The sequence below is a fragment of the Poecile atricapillus genome, chromosome 3, assembly GCF_030490865.1.
Source record: "Poecile atricapillus isolate bPoeAtr1 chromosome 3, bPoeAtr1.hap1, whole genome shotgun sequence".
Classification (NCBI taxonomy): Eukaryota; Metazoa; Chordata; class Aves; order Passeriformes; family Paridae; genus Poecile; species Poecile atricapillus.
In genome coordinates, this window is record NC_081251.1 from 57452117 (window position 1) to 57474175 (window position 22059).

The 22059-nt window shown below is 39.5% G+C and overlaps 1 protein-coding gene across 1 annotated transcript in view; it reads right to left on the reverse strand.

Annotated features, from left to right (window-relative positions):
• The window catches only part of IGF2R (insulin like growth factor 2 receptor), a 58187-nt gene that overhangs the window by 22702 nt on the left and 13426 nt on the right, over positions 1 to 22059 (reverse strand). Inside the window, exons 4-24 of the mRNA XM_058834237.1 lie at positions 20418 to 20516; positions 19893 to 20022; positions 18759 to 18879; positions 16687 to 16804; positions 15019 to 15181; positions 14686 to 14866; positions 13886 to 13989; positions 13346 to 13510; positions 12514 to 12654; positions 11998 to 12150; positions 10966 to 11097; positions 10428 to 10575; positions 8878 to 9055; positions 8236 to 8351; positions 7687 to 7849; positions 5999 to 6178; positions 4862 to 4963; positions 3906 to 4007; positions 3065 to 3239; positions 1619 to 1786; positions 915 to 1058 (exon numbers count right to left, since the gene is read on the reverse strand). Coding sequence (XP_058690220.1) covers positions 915 to 1058; positions 1619 to 1786; positions 3065 to 3239; positions 3906 to 4007; positions 4862 to 4963; positions 5999 to 6178; positions 7687 to 7849; positions 8236 to 8351; positions 8878 to 9055; positions 10428 to 10575; positions 10966 to 11097; positions 11998 to 12150; positions 12514 to 12654; positions 13346 to 13510; positions 13886 to 13989; positions 14686 to 14866; positions 15019 to 15181; positions 16687 to 16804; positions 18759 to 18879; positions 19893 to 20022; positions 20418 to 20516 — 2983 coding nt within the window. The remainder of the gene's footprint in view (positions 1 to 914; positions 1059 to 1618; positions 1787 to 3064; positions 3240 to 3905; positions 4008 to 4861; positions 4964 to 5998; positions 6179 to 7686; positions 7850 to 8235; positions 8352 to 8877; positions 9056 to 10427; positions 10576 to 10965; positions 11098 to 11997; positions 12151 to 12513; positions 12655 to 13345; positions 13511 to 13885; positions 13990 to 14685; positions 14867 to 15018; positions 15182 to 16686; positions 16805 to 18758; positions 18880 to 19892; positions 20023 to 20417; positions 20517 to 22059) is intronic.

Genomic DNA, 22059 nt, shown 5'->3' on the forward strand with positions numbered 1-22059 from the left:
CTCATTCAGTTAGGAGGCTTCAACATTTGACTTTCTGTAGTAGTTTCAGCTGGAGAGAGTTAATTTTCTTCACAGTGGTAAGTATGGGACTGTGTTTTGGATTTGTGCTGAACACAGGGTCGACAATATAGAGATTTTTTTTGTTATTGCTGAGCAGGGCTTACACAGAGCCAAGGTCTCTTCTGCTTTTCCTACTGTCACATGGCAAGGGAAGTTGGGGGTGCACAGGAGGCTGGGAGGAGACAAGGCAGGAGCAGGTGACCCAAACTGCCCAAAGGATATTCCAGACCATCTGACATCATGTTCAGTATATAAAGGGGGGGAAGAAGGTGGAAGAAGGGACATTTGGAATGACGGTGTGTGTACTCCCAAGTCACTGTTACATGTCATGTAGCCCTGCCCTCCTGGAGAAGCTGAACATGCTATGGATAGCTGCCTGCCCATGGGAAGCAGAGAATTAATGCCTTGTTTTGCTTTGCTTGTATGCCCAGTTTGTGCTTTACCCACTAAAAGTCTTTGCCTGAAACCACAAGTTCTCACCTTCACCTTTCTGATTTTCTCCCCAGTTCTGCTGGTGCGGAAGTGAGCAAGCAGCTGCACGGGGCTGATTGCTGGCTGGGGTTAAACTATGACACTTTCGTATCCTCTTTAAAAAATGATAAAACTGCCCTCAATGCAATTTTCCCAAATGCATTAATATACATCTCAATGAAAGAGTCTTGATAAGCATTAAGACTGCTCTCAGTTTGCAAAGTCTGTTTATTAATACTCCCAACATATGTCACCCAGGTCTGTGCTACTTCTGCAATTAAATGGACAGGAGTCAATAAATCTTATTAAAATACCCAGGGACATCATTCTGACTATAAGGTCTTGCATCAGAAGACACAAGAAGTGCTCGTTACTTGGCTTACCAGGACATCCAGTCACGTAGGGCAAGGGCTTGCAGACATTCAAGAAAAATGTTCGCTTTTTTGCTTCCTTTGAAGTGTCTATAGCAACCCATGGCTCACCCTCTTTGCTCAAGTCACTTAGGTCATACTCATTGCCAGCAGCATCTGGAAGAAATGCAGTAAGCTGAGAAAACTTAATACTTGCAGCAGAATTTGATTTGAAATTATGCCAGTTTCACTGACGAATACACAATTCAAAATAATTTTCAGAATCACATTAGATATGTATTAAGAGAATGCACTGTTGCCACAGAAACCTCACCATGCCAAACACAGAACATAGTTCCTCTGACAGTTACTTGCCAAATATAACTTCTCCACAATTCACAGGTGCATTTTTACAGATGTCAATACTAAATGAACTCTTTTCCTTCAGAGCTGGGCTGAAGCAGCATCAGTCACAATAATGATTAAATGTTTTCAAATTAATTATAAGCTTTCTTGAGTGTACCACAATGTTTTAAATTAGCTTCTTTCCCTGTTTTTTTTAAGTTAAGCCTGCTTCAAACAACTTACCTCTTCTCCCACCCTACAGCTTCTACACAGATTTAGTGTCTTACAAGCGTCTTCACAATTAGTATTCTTAAAGCCCTCCACTGAGCAGTCTGCTGTCCAGTTAATCCTTGCAACATGGCACACAACCCACCTAAAATCCAGGTACTTACCTGTAACCTGACAATCTACAGGAGCAGGAGCACAAGCCAGAGCTGTGTGAAACTCAAAAAAAGTATCATGGATGTGCAGCACGCTGTTTATCTCCTCACGCACAAACTTAAGCTCTCCGGGATATGAATCATTACAAATGAAAGTCACTCTGAACATGTCTGATGTTCCTATAAAACAAACATTTATCTACTGATGGTTCTGTTTGGAACAGAATTTGAATTTAAGTTTGAGCTAATACTTGACTTCAAAGTTTTCCAACAGTTTCTTATTACTAACTGCTTCGAGGATAACACTACCTACTGCTTATGAGGTTTTAGCTGTAAATATGCAAGCCTTCTTTAGAGAGCTATGAAAAATTGCCTGTCAGCCACCACTACATCCACAAATAAGAGACCAAAATACCTTGACACAATTCAAGGAGATAATTACCTTCACTGACCTCTGTTCCCTATGTTCTTTGACATATATGAAGAGACAGAAACCCTTTAAAATATCACCAGTGGTAACTGCAACTTTTAAATTACATCACTCAAAGTTTTGGGTTTGGGAGTTCTTTTTGTTTGTAAGAAGTCCAATGTAATAACTGCAAAACAAATAATACTGATCCTATCAAAGTAGTATATGTAAAGAAGTGACAGAATTATGTCAGGGAGTAGTATTTGTCATCAAAATCAAAAAGTTTTCTAAAAATTATAGAACCTCTCAAAGCAAAATATGTAAGAGCTTAATCACTGTTACATATTCTGTATAAAAATGTCACAACAGAAAAAATAAGAGATAGGAACCCAGAAATTTGTACAGAGGACAAGCATGCTGAAACATTTGAGGTTCCTGAATCCAAAACCCAGTTTTCCCAAGGTCTTTTGTTGTTAAGATATCATATTCCTTTCTATGAAGCTCAGTTTCAGTGTAATTGGGGAGCATCCAATATCAAAGAATTAGATACATATTTTTCATTCACTTTATCTGCAAAAGAGACGTAAAATTCATGAAGTAGGTGTATATGAAGTATTAGAGCAGTAATTCAAAAAATTTCATACAAGAGACTATATAGCCTTCTGAAAACTGACTTTCAGATATGAAACAACTTTAGAGAGTGTTATCCATGAAACTGAAGCTAAAAGCTATTAATTCACTCAGAAAAAGAACCTGAGTTAATTTTGTTTTCCCAATTTGACAGTCCATTTCTCCATGCAAGGACCAGTATTTTTCATCTGCTAAGGAAAAGACTCTAGACATTGAGTCACTTTCCTAGGGCACACATATTACTGAAAACTGAGCCATTACCTTCTGCATAACTTTATTTCTTCCTACAATTTCCATATGAGCCAGCTCATTTAAGTAATTAATACCAAGCCAAATAGACCTCATTACATGAGCAAAAGAAGGAATGAAGACCACTCTCACTAAGTTTTTACAATACACTGTGTATTTCCTGAACTCACCTGATTCCACACGAAGAGGACCTCTGTAGGTAAGAGTTAGAAACCCTTCACTGGACAGATAAAGGGTTTTGTCCAATTCCAGTGGCCTCACAGGTGTCAGATTTTCTCTTTCACACCCAGCAGCTGTTTTGCCATTGATTTTGCCACAATACGGCAAGTGTCCACAAATGTTTAGCTAGAAGTTTTGAAAACATGTAGATGCACATAGCATTAACTGCATCAAAAAAACAAGGTCCACACATATCCACTTCTACATCAGTAAAAGCTTTGTTGAGAACTATTTCAACAGTTCTCTTGCAGTCTGGAAATGACAAACTAGAATTCAGCTATAATACAGTAAGAGTATCCTCAATCTTCAGATTACAGGGTCCACAAATTCTCCCCACTAGAAATATAGGATGTGGTTCAGCAAGTTTATTCTTGGCCTAAAGATACCACTACGGTATTATCTGTGACAGCCTAGGATTGCTGGCACATACAGATTACATTAAAAACACTGATATGGACAGACAAAATCCCTTTCTAGGCTTTCCCTGTCAATTTCTTCAGAATTAGCAGATAAATTGGTAGTACACAACGGAGTCCATAAGGAGAAAAATCACCTCAAAAAGGCAGCCTCAAAAGCGTGGCTACCCTGTGTTCGCCAAGGACCAGAAGTTTAATGCTTTTAAGACCATCTAAGATGAAGTTATCTTTCTTTCCTTCCCTCAACCACAGTGCTTTCCTGCCAACTCATGCTTCTTAAGAGGACTGAGGGAAAGCTCCACTAGATCACTAAGCAAGACAAAAAAAATCAGCAACAGCACTCATAAACGGCAGATTGTACAGCCAAAATCCTTACCGAGAAAGTCTTCCCATTGCCAGTAACTGTATAGCCCTCCTCAGAAGCCAGTGGCTGCAGGTTGAACAGGAAGCCAGTGTCTGGATCTCGCACAGAGCAGGACTGGAAAGAAAAAAAAATAAATAAATTTTCTCCTTATGCATTTCTTCTGTTTAGATTTTACCCCTAACTTGTTTCAAGAACCAAAGCAGTGATTTAGATATATTCCTAAACTGCATACCAGAATACCAGAAAACAGTTCTGGCAGTAACTTCCTTCAATTCTTTTGTACGTTCGTTCAATTCTATTTTTCCCTCTATCAGCCACACTAACATATCAAAGTGGAATTTAACAGATGGCATCGATCATATTAGCTAAGAGCACAGAAATTTTAACTGAGGGCTGTCTTCACACTAATGTGCTTATGTTGAGACCTATAAAGTAGAAGCAACTGAGTAGATTTCACAGAATATTCTGCATTGGAAGGGACCCACAAAGATTATTGAGTCCAACTCTTTAATGTATGGCTCATATGGGGATTGAAGAGAGATCAAACCCTCAACCTTGTGTTATTAGCACCATGCTCCAACCAGCTGAGCTAATCTCAGGTTCTAGTGTGAAAAAAGAGAAGTCTCATCTGATGATCTCCACAAAACAAGGGCAATACATAGCCTTACATATAAACTCAGTTTTACAAGCAACATACCAAGGGGATGAAATATTAAACGAAGCATTCAACAGCAAATAAACTGCTCTCAAGAGATAGCACCTGAATATTTTGGTCAGAAGTTCGACATTTCAGAAACAATAAAAAATAAAGCAGTAAGATATCACAAGATTACATCATGACCAACTTAAGACTTCACTTTAGTTAGTTTTCTTCAAGAGCCATTTAAACACAGAAATCAGGAGTTCTAGAAAAAAAAAAAAAATTGGACTTTGAGACTACGAAAACAATTTACATTCTCCTTTCTTACCTGAGAATCATCTTTTGTTTCCTTGATTGGGCAAGCAGCCTCAGTTTCCCATAAAAAAGTGGCCACACAATCCAGAATAGCGATAAACCGTGGGCTGCTGCTCTGGAAACAGATTGCAGAGGAAGACCAGAGTAAGCGTAATAGCTAACACTCCATCATGTTTGAGATTCCACCTTAGGAGAAACTGAAAGGTTCTTCTAAAAGACTTCACTACAAAACCACACAATTCCTACCCCACTTCCCTCTCCCCCATTTTTTTCTGAAGGTCATCACTAAAAATTTTGTCTAGTTAAACACTTACCATGTCACCACGCATTAGCAAAGAACTGAATCTGACATCCAAATACTGAGATTAAATTCAGTATTTAATCTAGACATGTATAACTAGATCTTGTCTCTGTCTAGGCTTTGAGGAATTTTGGGGTGTAATACATAGTCCATAATAAAAAAAAAACAAACAAAAAACCAAAAGTAAAGCAACAGAAGTCTGTTAGGTGAGGTAACAAGGTAACAGGAATATTAATTATATACACTTCATGTCAGTGTTTTCAGACAAAAGCAAAGCAGTTCATAACTGCTCCCTGTCACAGATTTTTCACAACACCTCTTGGCTAAAGATCATGTGGGTGAGGGGAGAGTAAGACCTGCAGATTCACAAAACCAGGAAGAACAAGTCTACACAAGCTTAAGTCTAATAATCCCATCAGTCTAAACTTCAGTATGTGGAATTGTATCCCCAAAAGCTCTACAGATTTAAGAATTCTAGAATCAACAATCTACAGAGAATGCAGAACCTAAGCCTGAGAATACACATTACAATATTTTTCCACTTAAGAGTGGCCACAATGTTTGCAGTTTTAAGTACTCATGTATTTTTCATGCTAATTAGACTAGTCTGAAATATTACAATTCATCAAGGCTGTTAGTTTTTATCTAGTTCTTGTTTATGATAAAATACTCAGACACGTGCTTCTCTAGCATCTAAGTCAGCCTTGTTTTTACATCTCTATTTTAAACCCTCAAGAAGTCTCCCTTGCCATGAATCTGCTATACACTACACATCTTCATGTGGCTTCATGTTACAGGATAAGAAACCTACTATGATGAAATAACAACTGAAAGATCACTTGTCCTTACAAGAGTACCCCTGGAACAGACAAAGTGGATGGTGGTGGTATAAGTAGTTGTCTTTCCATCAGCATTGATGCACACGGAGCCATTTGCATAGGTTAGAGAAACATGCCCAGGTCTTTCAATTACTAGTTCTTTGCTGGCAACACCAAGATTACTAATAGAGGTGACTTCAGAATAAGAAGCCTAGAAATAAAGAAAAGTATAAAAGCATGTCAACGACTTTTAAAAAAACAGATACAACCAAAAAGAAGATACCTACTACAATACTCTTGTACACAGGGTTGAGAGTTTTGAATATAACAAAGGTATAGAGATACCTCTAGAACTCTCTCCCATTCTGTATTCAAGTTTCACATATTTAACAGACAACTTCCACAACCAGGTATGGTTTAGATTTTGTTTTTATTTTTAATACAATAGGGTGCTTATAGTACCTTAGAACACCCATCTGCATCTCCTGGGCTATGTAGCTTAGCAATTTAGGAAGGCCTAGGTCTTCTGCAGTAGGCAGAATTTATTGTAGAGCTCTTTAAAACAATGTGTGGAAGCCTCCAGATGCTCTCAGCATCAATTTTGGGGATCTGCCAAGGCTAAAAATCACTAACAGAAACTGAAACCAGGAAGACAGTAGGTATACCAAAGTATACAGTCATTATCACTTCAACATAACTGCTGGTTCCAAGTTTTAAGAAACTACTTTATAGCAGCAACAAACTGAAGAATATACCTCCAAAACTGCTGTCCACAGACTTCTGCCCTTTTAAATTTTTTGTAACAACTTTGCATTTAGATTCACCCAATGTGCTCACTTTTCACTCCACCATCACAAGCAGTGAAGTAACAAAGCCCTAAAGTGTATCTACATGTGAAGTAAGCGGCCTTGCACAACAAGGACTATTGCAAGCACAGGGAAGGAGTAATAATCATCTCTCAAGTGCAGTACGTGACTGGCTTCAGTCGCTAACACATCCCCTTTAAAAGTAAGGAGGGAAGGTGTTCTCTCTGTTTTATAGAAGGAATTAGGATGGCTTGGTGAGTCTCTAGTTCAGCTTTCCCTCTTTCCAGCTCTGAGTAGCAATGAAGTCAGGCAGTGGGCAATTGGGTTGATTCAGCCTGTCAGCTGTTATCACTTCAATGATACATTGTTATACTTCAGGGCAATACAGAAGTAGAAGCCCAGAACACCCACCAGCCCTTTTTTTTTTTTTTTAAATTTACTTGGAAACATCTGCCTGATCTACCAGTCAGATCCCAAGAAAGCTCAGGGAGGGCAAAAGCACAACAGAGAATCTTGAAACAAATTTTTCCACAGCTCAATCTAAAATGAGCCAAAAGCATGACAAAGTATCCAGGAGGACTGCCTGTTCCAAAAGAAATGTGTATTGCTAGTATCTGAAACTCCAGCAATTCATACAGAAGAGATGCAGTTTGTCTGCCTCTGAAACACAGGGCAAAAAATCATGAGTTTCAAACATGACATTGCTACACTTGGAAAAATTAAAGCTTTGTTCTTTGAAGAGGTTGACAGGAGCTCTACCATTTTGCTGTAGTTATGCAACCATTACGGTACACAGAACATCCCTTTGCACAAAGAGTCAGAATTCACATGGCTGTCTTAATCTCACCCATGTCTGTTTCAATCTCACTCATGTGGCAAACCAGCTCTGAGTTGGGATGGAAAGGGTACTCACAGAAGTATGCCTATACGCCATCTGACAGACAGACGCTCGCCGGTCACAGCCTGGGACAGCAATCAGGGGTCGACAGACATTTATGTAGTACTTCTTGTGCTCACTTGGTCTTGAATTATCCATGGCATACCAGTTTTCACCTCTCTTCTCAGATTTTGCTAATCTGAGCAGAAAGAGAAAGTTCTGCTCTAAGAACACACATTCTTCATAGACTCCCTCTAGCTTTCTCAGTCTCAAGAAACAAAGCAACCCTAAGGCATTCCCCACTAACTTTTCCCCTTCATTTTTAAGTGCTACAATTAGAAAGAATACTCCTGGGATATAGAGCACAGCTAACAAGGTAACATGCTTTTATAAGCAAAACCATCCCAAAAAGTCAGTTTACATCCTGGGAGGAGGCAAGTCAACATACTAGAGGGATTTCAACATACTTACAGTCAAGACCGTCACGACAGGTAAAACTTCTGGTGCTGTCTGCACAGGAAACCAACCTCAGCCAGAGCACCAAACTAGAATAGCTAAGTTACACTGCATGTGTCACTTTCCTACCTTGACAAGTCATACTGGTCCATGGTGTTGCGATCTGTCACAACACATTCCAGCGGAATATCTGGACAAGCATGCTCAGTGTACCACCTGAAGTTGTAGGTATAGTTATCTTCTTTCTACAAATGAGCAGAATAGGTCAGAGGCTTTCCACACTGATAATTTTGTGACTCACAGCTACTTCTTTATATGTCAAGCTTGCTATCTCCCCTTGGTTTTGGGATATGCCTTCTCAGACTGATTTGTGTTGGTCTGTCCTGTTATAGATCTTGTCATTCCCTGTGTCACCAAAAATGCTCTTGCCAACAAAACCTGCTCTGGTTCTGTTAAACTTCTGTCTGCTGTTTACACAGTTCTACCATTTGTTACTTGTCAGCCAGTTTGGTTTTTTGCCAGCTAGAAATACAAGATGATCAAAAGCACTAATAATTACATGGCCCAGGGACTAAAGGAGGCTTGCTGTTCACTGGTGAAGGAAAGCTTTATGGTTACAACAAGAGTCAAGTATACCAAGAGAACTATCTCTTTTAGCCTACTTTATAAATACTGGATATTTCCACACACAACACTGCTTATATTGACCTAATAGCTATTGTCAATATTTTAGGATGGAAATCCTTCCTTTCTTCATGCAGAACTTCTTACCTGATACTCAGGCTGACCTATTCCAGCACCACGGTCACACAGGAAAGTTATAAGGGTAGAGCGCAGTGTTTTATTCTCATTGTTGTATGCTGTACCATTTTTGTAGGTCAACTGAATCAGGCCATCGTAATAGGAAAGTTTGGAACTGGGCAGTCCAAGACTCCAAAACTGATCCTTACTAGAAAAGAAAAATTGAGTTTTGAGAGTGAACAGAGTACAAAATTAATTGTCTCTAAGAGAAGTCTTACAAATAGTAACCACGTACATTTATACAAGACACTATAAGATGACATAATAATTAAATAAGGTTGATTAGACCTCAGTGAGCTGGAATAAAAAGAACACAGCCAAAAGGAAACTTAACAGATGTTCTCCCTCGAAAAGGAAAGGAAGTTACATATTGCTTAGATATCTAGAAAACTTTAATACCCCCTTCTCTAAAAGGGTGACAATAACATCAAGTTCTCATTCTCCAAAGCAGAAGTCAAACTGCAGACTTGGAGTCATCTTGGGGTCAAATTGGCCTCATCCGATTACATATAGGCAGTGAAGACCTAGCACTGCACAACAGCTCTCTGCTAGGTATCGGCTTTGCTTCACTCTGACTTAACTTTGACTCTATCAGACCTAGATTGATTATCTTGCTCTGAAGAAAATTTTTAGGGTCTGCAGTGAACTGTCCTTGGCTGGAGAGTAACTCAGAGCCAGCTCAAGTACAGCTGCAGGCGTTTGCACTGTACCCCATCTCTGGCAGCAGGCTGACCTGGAACCTGAAATTAACAGATACTGCCTCAGACATAGTCTGTAGGAGGCAAAAGCAATGATGCTGTCCGAGCAGCAGTACACACTGGGATCATGTCTGCAACAGCCCATTTAGTGAGGGAGATCATAAAATTGTTAAGGTTGGAAAAGACCTTCCAGATCATCAAGTCCAACCATCAATTTAGCACCACCACCATATTTTTACCACTGAACCATGTCCTCAAGTCCACACATTTTTTGAACACTTCCAGGGATGGCAATTCCACCATTTCCTTGGGCAACCTGCTCCATTGCAGTCCTTTCCATGAAGCAACTTTTCCTACTATCTAAACTAAACCTCCACTGGAACAGTTAGAGGCCATATGGTACAACATCCAAGCTCTGGGCTTCACCTCTACCTAAGGCAGCCCCCCTGCTTATCCCAGGCACAGCAAGCTCACATTGTTTAGGCAAGCTCTTGGAACACAGCTGACCCGCCAACTCTGGATTGCAGGTTGCCTTAATACAGCTGCAGCAGTTAATCTAGAGTTTACAGTCCCTAAGGATAACAAAAGGGAGAGCAACAGGCACATTCCATCTCACAAGTTAGCTGTAAGCAAGATTACATATATGTGCACTCAGCTTGAAACAGCTGGCAGTGTAATTACTGCAAATTATATGCTAATTACCTGAATCTATTACAGGTAGCCCAGTAATTACTTTACATACAAATTGTTCATTGTTGCACATCAACAACACATCATGCAACAAGGGATCTTCTCCTACAGACAACAGAATTAGTTACTCACCTTTGTGTTACTTGGCAAGCTGCTGATTTTGTGTGACAAAGGTCATCAGGCAGACTGCCACAGATGCTTATGTGAAAAAAGTACTCCACAGTATTAACTGTATAGAAACGTTTTGCCTTGGCCAGAGGTGATAAATCAAAAGAGAAGCCTAATCGGGAAGGAATAAACTTTATCAGTTCAATTTCGTCCTGATATCTCTCACAGGTTTTGTTTCAGTCAGTCTAGTCAGGCTAGTTCACCTCCCCCTGAATAAGTCTCCTTCTATGTAATTGCTATTCCAGAAACAAAATGGACAAACTAAAAGCATTGTTTTTTATACAGAGAGATTTACTTTAGTAAAATACATCTATTTTCCTACATTCACTAGGGGAGTATTAAGTTCATGTTGTTCTGATCTTCCATATGCATGTACTTAAAACTGTGGGTGCTTCGCACTAGGCTGCTAATCACTTTCCTCTTGAGTATCATAAGGACTTACTTGTTGTGGTGTAAGTTCTATCACTAATGACCTTTTGATTTGCTGAACAGAAATACATACCTGCCTGAGGATCAGACACCTGACAGTCATCTCCTTCAGCTTTAGACAGGACACATGCAGCAGCAGTATACCAGTCAAATGCATATGAACACTCACGCTCGGCCATCAAGATTGGAGCACTTTCTAGATCACCTGGTATCACAAGAGCAACGTGTTACACGTACAGCCAGCCAGGCTGCCAACAAGAACTAGGAATCTACCCCTAAGAAACCAATTTATCTTCAAAAGCAGACAAAGAACTGTGAAAGCACCTGCTCTTTGGAAATGGAATCAAAATTATTTTTCACTAAGTCTTTGCATCCATCCTCCCCAAAATAAAAGCTTACCCCAGAAGTAAAGGTGGAGGGCTCAGTCTGCTCCTGAGAACTATCACAATATTTGAAAAAATGTCTACTTCGATAAACAAAACTGGTGTTTTACTACAAAGCAATAGCTGTATTAGTAAACAGGGCAAAATCTTATCCTAATAGCCAGCTCACTTGCAAGTTTCAGCTTCCTCAGGCTGAGGTAGAGGAACACAGGCTTTCTATTTTCCTGAGAGACAGTTAACTAGTGGGCTATTATAATCAACACGAACAATATTAACTTCTGCAAATGTTTCTGCCTTTCATAAACTACCAGCAGTTTAGATACAATCCATATTTTTCAGAAAAGTAGGCTAAAGTATCTGATCTCACTTCAGAATTACTCTTTCCCAACAAGACAATCTAGAGAAATAAAGTGTTTCATATAGCTTCCAGATATTTGTGGAGTTTTAAACATTTAAGCATACTTTAATCATGTTTTAATCATGAAGATTCTTATTTCAAGAGACTTATTTCAGGAGTTTTTAAAGACTGCTTGCATAAAAGGTAAACAGAACTAAATACCTGCAATTAGATTTTCATCATCCTTGAAGCCGATGCTTCAAGGTTTTGCATAGAAAGAGATAGAAGATAAGAGCACATAATAACACTTAGCACTCATGTCTGGGCTTATTAGATGACCTTCAGTTTTTAACTGGATCAATGAACAGGATGTGGATGTTCTCACCTGGTCTGCATATTAGAGTGATGACCGTTTGGATTTTTTCTTTTTCTTTAGAAGGACAGCTGTCTCCATTTGAATAGATAAGTTGAATATTTTCTCCAACCTTTTTTGGAGAAGATACAAATGTTCCAAGATTCTTACTGTTGTTTTGCTTATCTGTAAAGATAGTAAATATAGAACTTTTGTTTCTCTGAAAAGAAGTGAAGCTTCTGTTAGATACTAAGACTTTCCACTTGTCAAGTTAACAAGAAAACATCATTAGGAGTTTGATTTTACCTTGTCAAACTATGCTACAAAGCCTATGGCTCTTTAGTTAGAAAGAGCTGCTTACATTCCTTCTTCAAGAGTTTCTGAGATCACAAGGGAAACATGCTCCTAACTTCTGTTTCCTCAAATAAATGAAGGCACTCAGAACAACCAACCCCATTTGTACAGGAGGTGCCAAGACTTCAGAGGCTTAAAAAAACAATGAACCAAAAAAAACTCCATAAACACCACCAACAAAAGCCCCTGACTCACCTACAGAGCAAATAGCAGCACCATCTGAACAGTTGAAAGCTCCTCCTTTCTTCCACACTTTATGGCAGACATTGATGTAATAATGTTTCCTTCCTACCTCTGAAAAGCTACTGTCCACAGCTTCCCAGTTCTGGGCTGACTCTGAAATACAGAGGGTCATTAAGAACAAGACATCTGGCTAAATTATTCCTGCATCTCCATGACAAAATGCCTTTTATTGTAAAGAACCCCATTGTGTGATGACTTCTCCTTCGGAGCATCCCCCAGCATACAGAAGCCCTGATTTTAGCTCTACTCCCCCAGCAGCTCAGATTACCACCTGCATCAGTCTCATGAAGCCACAGCTGCCAAATCCTACCATTTTTGGGTGAGTCCAAAGGTATCCCCTTTGCACAAGACACTGGGTGGAAGCTGCTAACCCATGTGGCTCCTGAGTGGTACAGGTTGCCCAGACAGATGGTGGATGCCCCATCCCTGGAAGTGTTCAAGGCCAGGCTGGATGGGGCTTTGAACCCTGGTCTAGTGGAAGGTGTGACTGCCCCCGACAGAGGAGTCAGGACACATGATCTTTAATGATCCCTTCCAAGTCAAACTGTGATTCTGTGACTTAAAACCACTTAAGGTGGCAGCAACCAAGGCTGCCAAGGCTATGGACATGGCTACTTTCATAAGTCTCTCAGTCTGTTTGGAAAGAGGAAAGCAAACACTAGCATCCCAGAAATTCACTAAGAACAACAAAAGCTGACTAATATTCAGCTGAAGAATTGCACTGGAGATGTCATGTAAACTCAGGACTGTAAAAGTAACTGAAAGCTAGTTTTTACTGCCATACCTGAACTGCGGATAAGAGGTGACAAGTCATAGTGTTTTCTCTGATCAGTAACTCTGCAAAGGATATCTTTTTTCTCTTTAACACATGCATATTTTGTATCCCAAGTGAAAAAATAGGTGCAGTCAACTTCACCGGTGAATACTGGAGTTCCTCTACCATCATTACCTTAACATAGAAAACAGATGAACAGATATAAGGTTTCTAGTGGGGGAAGGGGAGAAAAGCAAGGAGACTTGAGGACTAGCAATGAGCAAGGAAGACAAAAAGTCCTTTTGCTGCAGAGAACTTGCATTTCTGTTTAACATCGGGTAAGAAAAAAGGCTCTTCTTTACTTCCATCTTCTCAATCATCAGTGTAAATTTAGCCTAGCAGTGCTACTACACAGCACATCCTGCCAGTCATCAAAATTATTGCTTAATGTAATAATATTTATTTCTCATGTTAGCTGTGGCTCAAAGCAAGCATTCATTTGAACATAAGGTCTACTTGCAAGCATGGGAGCAAACTTTGAGCAGAGCTGTCACAGCTTGCTAAACTCACCTGCTGTTTCATTGCACTCGAAGTTTATGACCGTCATTCTCTGAAAGCCGGAACTACATGCATCCCCATTCGGATAAATTAAAGTGAGATCCCCATCAGAGTATCTGAGCAAGAAGTCAGTTTTAGATAGAAATGAGGGGTCAGACAATCACCACAATCACAGAAATCAGTGTTCTTCACATAACAGAAGTCACATTCTTGTTCATTTATTAATTGTCTCACTCCAAGGGAAAACAAATACTAGTTCAACATCATTACTGACAGTTCTACAGCATCCACTGATTTTTCTGATCACTTTTCATTAATTTCTGTAGAGATTAAAAAACACTAAATCTCTTCTAGGTATGGTGGGATATCTAGTCCCACTAGTTTATTGTGTGTCTGTTTCTGCAAGAGAAGGAAGTCATGCTTCCTGGAAGATCACTGCAACAAACCTGTCACAATGGAAGATCGTAGATACATTAATTAATATCTGCTTTACAATCTCATGCAAACTATTGTTCCTAAATGCCACTTGGGAACCAGCTTCTTCTGATACTGCTTTACATGTAAAAAGAAGGACAACAGGCAATGCAGCACAATCTGCAATTGGGACAACCAAGTCAGTGGATGTCTTCCTGTCTAGACAATGGCCTCACTGGCTCCTCTGCTTGCTAATGCTATCCTGCATTTTTCTAACAAATAAGTGAGCAAAAACGCTTGCATTTTGTATCAATTGTTGATTACATGACAAGTAAGCGTCAAAGCAGGCAACAAAGACCAATCAGACCAGTTAGCAGGGCTAAGGAGCATTTACACACCTTAGGGTTTGGTTCGCAAATCTTCCTGCCACTTTTTGCTGGTAATTTGAAAGTTTTACTTGGCAAGACGAAATGTATCCTGTATCATCCTTGCAGTTACCTGCAGTGGTTTTCCCACATACATTCAAGTAGTAGTAATACTCCTCTTTGTCATCTTTGGCTGTATATGGTGTGACATATTCTGAATGAATAAAAGACAAAATGGGTTTTAGCACACATCAGGACAGACATGAAACTCCAAATATCAACAGAGGACATTTTTTCTGCCTGTAAATAAGAATGCAAAACTGGCTAGTAAAAACCACAAAAACAAAAGAAAAATATTGAGCTTACCTGAAAATAGATTAAGTGGACTTAAATCAATGGAGATATCATGTTGCTCATTAGTCAGACGACAGCTCTTACTCTCCAGGTAATCCCTGTGACAGGCATATTCAGTAACCCACTCAATTTCGTACCGGCAATTTGTTTTTGCTGTAAGTTTGGGACCTGCACTCTAAAACAGAAGTGAAGAGAATTTAAATTATAAGTAGACTTACTTGAAATATAATTTTTAAAGCAATAGTATCACATTCCTTTAAGATCACTAACAACTACTTCACCTCTAAATTACTTAAAATGTGCAAACACTGTTTCTTAGCCTCTCAGAAGTAGGTGTTGAGAAGAAATTAAACAGGTCTTATAAATGATGTGGCAAACTATTACAAATCTAAGCAGAAGTAAAGCATCAAACATTAGCAGGACCAGACATTAGCAGAAGGACAGCAGAAGCAACAGTACTTCTAAAAGTACTTTCCTTAATGTGTCAGAAAAAGCAGAGATGTGAGCCCAAATGGCCTAAGCTTGGATTGTGTTTGCCTCAGAGAAGTCCTCAGTGCAGGGAATAGAAGTCAAACATTCTCCGAAGGCAAAGCAGACTTTCAGACACTGGTGTTTTAGCAACGTTGATTCCCTTGGTCCAAACCATCATATAGACATTTGAGAACTCTTTAGCCAACACTTCTGTCAGATGAGTTTTCTGTAGTGATACATTTTTGAATGAAGCAGTAGTCTCGCTTTTCCTCACTTTCAAGTGAAACATTAGAAATTCAATTTGTTTCATAAATCTGTATTTCTGCCATCCACTGGAACAACTGATAGATACACAGGTATCAAGTAAGTTACAGGCACAAGTATCATCAGTAATATTACTCATACTACAACAGTGCATAAGTGACAGTAGACAAGCTGTGTTTATTTCTGCAGCAACAAGAGTGAAGTGCGGTACCTATCAGATGCAGGACTAAACATTAAACCATTAGCCAGACGAGGATTCCCTCTTCAGTAACCTTCAATAAAAAGCATCACTATATGAAATGGCAGAGCATTAGCAATTGCCCAGTTCAAGAAGTGTAGGCTGCTCACATTACCCAGCATCATACTGAAGTGACTGTTACACTGCATTCAAGTTAGGCTGAAACGCTGTCCAGCATAAACTGAATTGCTGCTAAAAGCTACTGATTTTACTTAAAAAGAACTCATGAGCCTACTTAGTAAGTGACAGACTCCAGCCATGCAATGACACTTACTAGCTATCTTCTTTTCCCTGAGGAATAACAGATTAATAAAGAAACCAAGTAACAGGCAACAGCTATAAGCATACCCAGCCTGACTGAAGAGGAAGAGCTCTCATTATTAGTAAGCAAAGCTTTGTGCCACAATGTACCCGGGATTAACTCTACACTAAGCCCATCCCAATGCTTACAGGAAAGCCTGGAACCTGTAAAGGGACAACCAAATTCACTGATACACGAGACAACACACTCCTGGGGAAATTTTATTCAAGTTCTTGCTATTTCTTAAGTTCTAGAAGACTTTAAGAGTATATCTAGAATCTCACACTCTTCACAAGCTACAAGCCAGGAATACTTACGCTCTCTTCAGCTCTGAATAAAAATGAAAGATAATGCACACAAAACTTAAAGACCAACCAGTTAACACAAAGTAAAACACTGAAGTTACCTCTTCTCCCCTCTTTGATGGGCAAACAAAAGTGATTGTCACTGCTGGATTGTGGCCTAGGCAGAAGCCTGGCCTTTCTTCATCATCCTTGTATTGTCTCTCATAACTCAATACAAGCCTAGAAATAGAAAACAACAAACCAAAAAGACAATTAAGATACCACACTGTACAGAATAAGGATATTCTTGAAACACTCAATCTTCGTTAGACATACAGGCACAATATACCAACGTAGCCCTGCTCCTGAAAACAACTTTTACGGAGATCCTCATTCCTTTAATCATAAGAGTTAATTAAAAATAAAAATTAAAATAGTCCCAGCAAAATTACTTAATTCTTCTGGTACCCTATTTAAGACTACACTGAATGCCTTGCGATTCACATTGTAGCAAGAATTTAGCTGATAATCACAGGAACACAGAATAATCGCAGTTTTCCTCTCAAAACTACTGCTGGAGAGCAGTTATGGCAAATGCTCTTGCAATTTTTGAAAGCAATACCCACTTAGTGTTTTGCCACATTCCTGTACTTTATCATCTTTCTGCATATAAATTCTTTCCATTCTGCCCCCAGAATTAACAGCAAAATGAACTCATCGGCAAATTGACAGGAGCAAGGCAACTGGGTCAGATCAGGTGAAGCAGGAGTGGGGGAATAAAACATGGTAATTATTTGACAGGGAGAGACAAATAGCAAGATGACTTGGATGAGAGAACAGGAAGATCACCACAACTTCCCAGCTATGCATTATTATTCTATGCAGTTTAACAGGCAGAAGACAACAGCTCCCAGAGCAGTAACATGCTGGCTTCATATAAGCCACACCTCTAGCTGGCCCCTCTGTACCTCAGGACACAGATTTCCAATCACCTTACTCCTTCCCAGGCCACCCTAGTCTGATAGAACACATACAGTGAATATTCCTGAAGCACCAAAGAGCTCTTCAATCTTAGCAGGGGTAAGCTTGCTAGTACTTTTCTAAAGCACTAATTCCACTTCAGTATGAGAATAAGCTTGTGCTTCCTCAAATGTAAGCTACTGCCTTGGCACAGAACACCTCAGTCACTTGTTTCATGCTGGGAAAAAGCCCTGCTGGAGGAAAAGTCCTCTCCTCCTGGAAAAAGGACTAAGAATTTCATTTGCAAACCAAAATAAAACCCTGAACTTCACCACAGACAGGTGATATTCTCCCTGTTATTAATTTATTCTGCTTGTTTTCTGCAGCAGGCATCTTAAATAGAGTACTGCAGAAATAAACATGGGTACTAATGATGCTACAGACAAGGCAAGCAGGTTCAGATGATCTGAAGCTCAGAAATACCAGCATGTTAAGTTCCCTGAGCTACATAACTTCATTTGGGTGGTGTTTTATCATGCTTTTTTTTTTATTTATGGTTTTCTTTGGTTGTTGGTGGAGTTTTTTGTGGTGGGGTGGATTTTAGGGGGCTTTTTGGTTGGTTCATTTTTTTTAAATTTATTTTGGGGTTTTTTTTCTTTTTTGTTGGTTTGGGTATTTTTACGTCAAGCTATACTTACAACACAAAAGGCAGTAAACAGAAGCATCATCAAGAAACATTTCTTGTAATTCCAGCTCTAACCACCACAAGGAACACTAAGCCTTGCATTGATTATCTGTTTCTTCTGTTAGTTCATTATTGAAAAAAAAAAAACAAACCACAGAGGCAACATCTGGTCCTATTCTCAACTTTTAAAGTACTTCTGGGGAACAGAGTGAGCCAAAAGCAGTGCACAAACCCTCAGTGAACACTTAGTCTGTGGGCCCTCAGACAGTAGGCAGACAGGACCGAATCTTACTCTACTGCTTGTGGGCTGAGTGCAATTCTGTAAAAAGGAGTCTCTCACAACAAAGGAGAAAATTTGATCTGTTATGGCAGTACCACAGAACACCTGAGAGACTGCTCTGATGGTATTTTTTAATAGTCTTTGCTAGTGCTTCAACACTGAAGAGGTTTTAACATTAAGTTTTAGGAGACTCATCTGTTACCAAGAGTGTTGTTTCCAGGGCAGAAGACTGAAGCGTCCACATAAGTATTACCACAAAAATTGCATACCTGTCTTTGTCTTGAAACTTCAGCTGCTCATTTGGACGGCCAACATCATACGCCACACCATTGTGTAACAAGCAAGCAGCACTGCCAGCAGGGCACTTTCTGGTCTCTCCCCTTGAACTTCCTGGTTATAGCACATAGAAAAGAAGTTACAGGACTGTGCTTCGAAGCCCTGCTCCACCTGAAGTATCTTGCCATTTTATCTGTGGGTTCTTCTAAAACTAGCTCTAAAGAACAGGCTGCATTAAAATGTGAAACTGACAAGACAAAACCTGGAGTGCTTGTGGTAATTTGTGCTGCCCTGGTTGGGGACAGCAAATTCATCCTTCCTGTCAAAGTAGCTGCAGCTAGTTGCTAGTACAGCTGCTGGATATACAGGGCTTTGAAAACTTCCAAAAGTGTGGCAAGTATTTCCTTTTTTTTCCCCACAACCAAGTAACAGGTAACTCCTTCTTATAGGGAAGGCTTTATCCCCTTCTTATTTTCTTACTAACCATCTAATTCAAAGCTGTCAGCATAAAAATTCATACTAGTGAGATGTCTAAAAGAACAGACCTCTCACTAAACTAGAAGTATTAAACCTGTAACAGGGGCACAAAACACGTATTTAACTGCAAAGTCAAAACTGCAGTGCAAGTATACAGCTAAACTAACCTTTTCAGCAAGCTTCAAATACATGTTTTTGATGGTTTAATTCTTTATACAGATAGGTCTCAACTGAGAGGAAAGTGCTAGCTATGCACCAGTACTTAGGAAAGCACCTAAACAGTATTTTAGATGCACCTCAGGATATTCATCAGGAACTGGGAAACAACCTGGAGTCCAAAGGAATAAATTTAGAGCACATGAAGGCCTGTGAACAATGTTGGTCCTATTTGGCAGCGAACAAAGCCAGATACAAGACATGCTGCACTCTCCCACCTAGAAAAAGGGACAAACTGTACTAACAGTACTTGCACATCCAGAAGAGCATATCTTTGAACACCTCAATGCTTGGAGGGTAGGGAGTTTGAAATAATTATCTAAGTCTTGAAATACTGATCTTCGGACATAGGACAACTTTAATGGAGACAGTAGCAAAGAACCACACTACAAGAAATTCACACACTGACAGATGACACAAGCAATCATTCAAACCTATGTCTCTGCAGACATTTATGAACAAGGAATCTTCGTCAGAATCATCCACCAAGTAATGTCCCGAAACTTGGATGAGAGGATTCAAGTCATATTTCTTCAGATCTCCATCAAACACATAGCAAGGGACCTAGAACAACAAAAAAATTACATGCAAACCATGCTACACAAGTAGGGGGAAGCTGTGAACAAGCATATGTAAGGCCCAGTTAGTATGTGGAAAAGATTTTTTACTTCTGGAAGCTCAAAGCTAGACATGCTGATCAAAAGGAGGCATCCGAAAGTTACGCTCTTTTGCTCCAGCTTTTAGAAGGGTTTTACTACAAATAGCTAATGCACAGAAAAGCTTCAAGAGTTGTTTAAAATTCTCAGCTCCACCAACCTCCAACATTTATGCTTTACATACCTATGAAAAACATAGGTTCATGGAGATTGTTCAGATTAATTTGGGGTGGGGGCAGGTAATTAGAGTAAAATTGTCATGTATGTGAAGAGTAACTTCTGCATGGATAGTACATAGATTACCTCTTTCACAGGTTTAAACAAGTCTTTCTTGCAAGCCACAAAGGTCCTCCATTCAAAATAGTGCACACATTCTGTTGCTGTTACAAATTCAGGGCTACCCTATTTAAGAAAGAAAACAATGTTTGGAAAAACAGGCTGGTTTTATTTTATATCTGTAGACATTAAGAAGTTTATTCCAGAGAGTAAGAAAAACAGAATACAGCACATCACAGAACAAGGGCATACAGTTTCTTAATGGCACTTGTTAACTGCAGGATTGTTATATAACAGCTTGTTGGGCAACTCGGGAAGATGCAGGATGCCAAATCCTTAGTCTGCATATGCACCAATATTCAAAATGTGCCAGTCTAATATGCAGTAACTGTATTCCATCTTTTAGAAGTGCTCACTACGCCAACTGACAATGACAGAAACACCAGTGATATCTACTTACTAGAAAGGAAGATAGGAATAGAAATGCATATAAATAGGTTAACACAGTGAGGCAATGCATGGTTTATCAGTTCCCTTTTATCCTACAGAAACAACTGATTAGCAGCCTTTTCTGCTACACAAAAAGAAAATCCCTGACCTCAGCTGCCTCTTTTTATGGTCTCATATTATACACATTTGTATATATTTAAAAATGGGGGTTCTACCATGGTTCAGAACTGCATGTTCAACTGAATGCCTCCCCGTGAAAACACAACAATTTTTCACTTTGCCCTCCATCACCTCAGCTAGAAGTAGTTTAGCATACTTAAACTGACTCCCTCTCTCATTTAACCCTACCATAAAAGGGGACCAAACAAGTTGTTCCAGACACTATTACAAAATCCTTTTACTATGTCATGAGACAAAACAGGTACTAGAACTGAGCTAACCAGAAGTTGTCTGATGATCTGGTGTTACAGTTGAAATTGAGCAATAATTTTTAATTTAGTTTAAAGAGTCATCTGCTGAAACAGAACAAGAAGCATTTAAGTCTCTGCTGCACTGGCACTTTGTTTGAATTGGCTGGATTTCTAAGAGAGATTTCTAATGTGCAATAGCATTGTCAGTGCCAACAGCAGCACCAAAAAATATTTCTCCCAGATACAAAAATGTGTGAACCGACCACAGTCTGTATTGAGCTCTCATATCTGTGAAGTGTGCAACTCCAAAAGCACCTCGAAGTGAGCTGCATGCACACAGGCCCCTGGAAACTTTTTGAGGATCTCCAATCACATTTCAAACACATTCTCACAAACAACTATTTCCTCAGAAGCCCTGCTGGCTGTATAAGCACTGTTAGCTCAGTAATGTGCAAACCAAGCCTAAGGCTTACTGTTGTCAACTATGCTGCCCCTTAACAGAGGTCAGTCATTTTCCTCAATACTGCTCTATTAAACAGTCATGCCAGGTCCACAGCTAAGGCACAGCCAACAATTAAACAAGAGCTCACACTGTTATGGCACACTGTACTTTGTTGACTCATTCCTCCATATTAAGCTAATAAAATACCACAGTGCCAACCATGTAAAAACATTAAAGACAAAGACGAGCACATAACCAGAGCTAAGCTGCAGACCTCCAACAACTTTCTGCCAGGACTGAATTTTGAAAGCCACAATAAATCCTGACCTTAACAGTAAAACGTATTTTATTTCTTTAAGCTATAAAG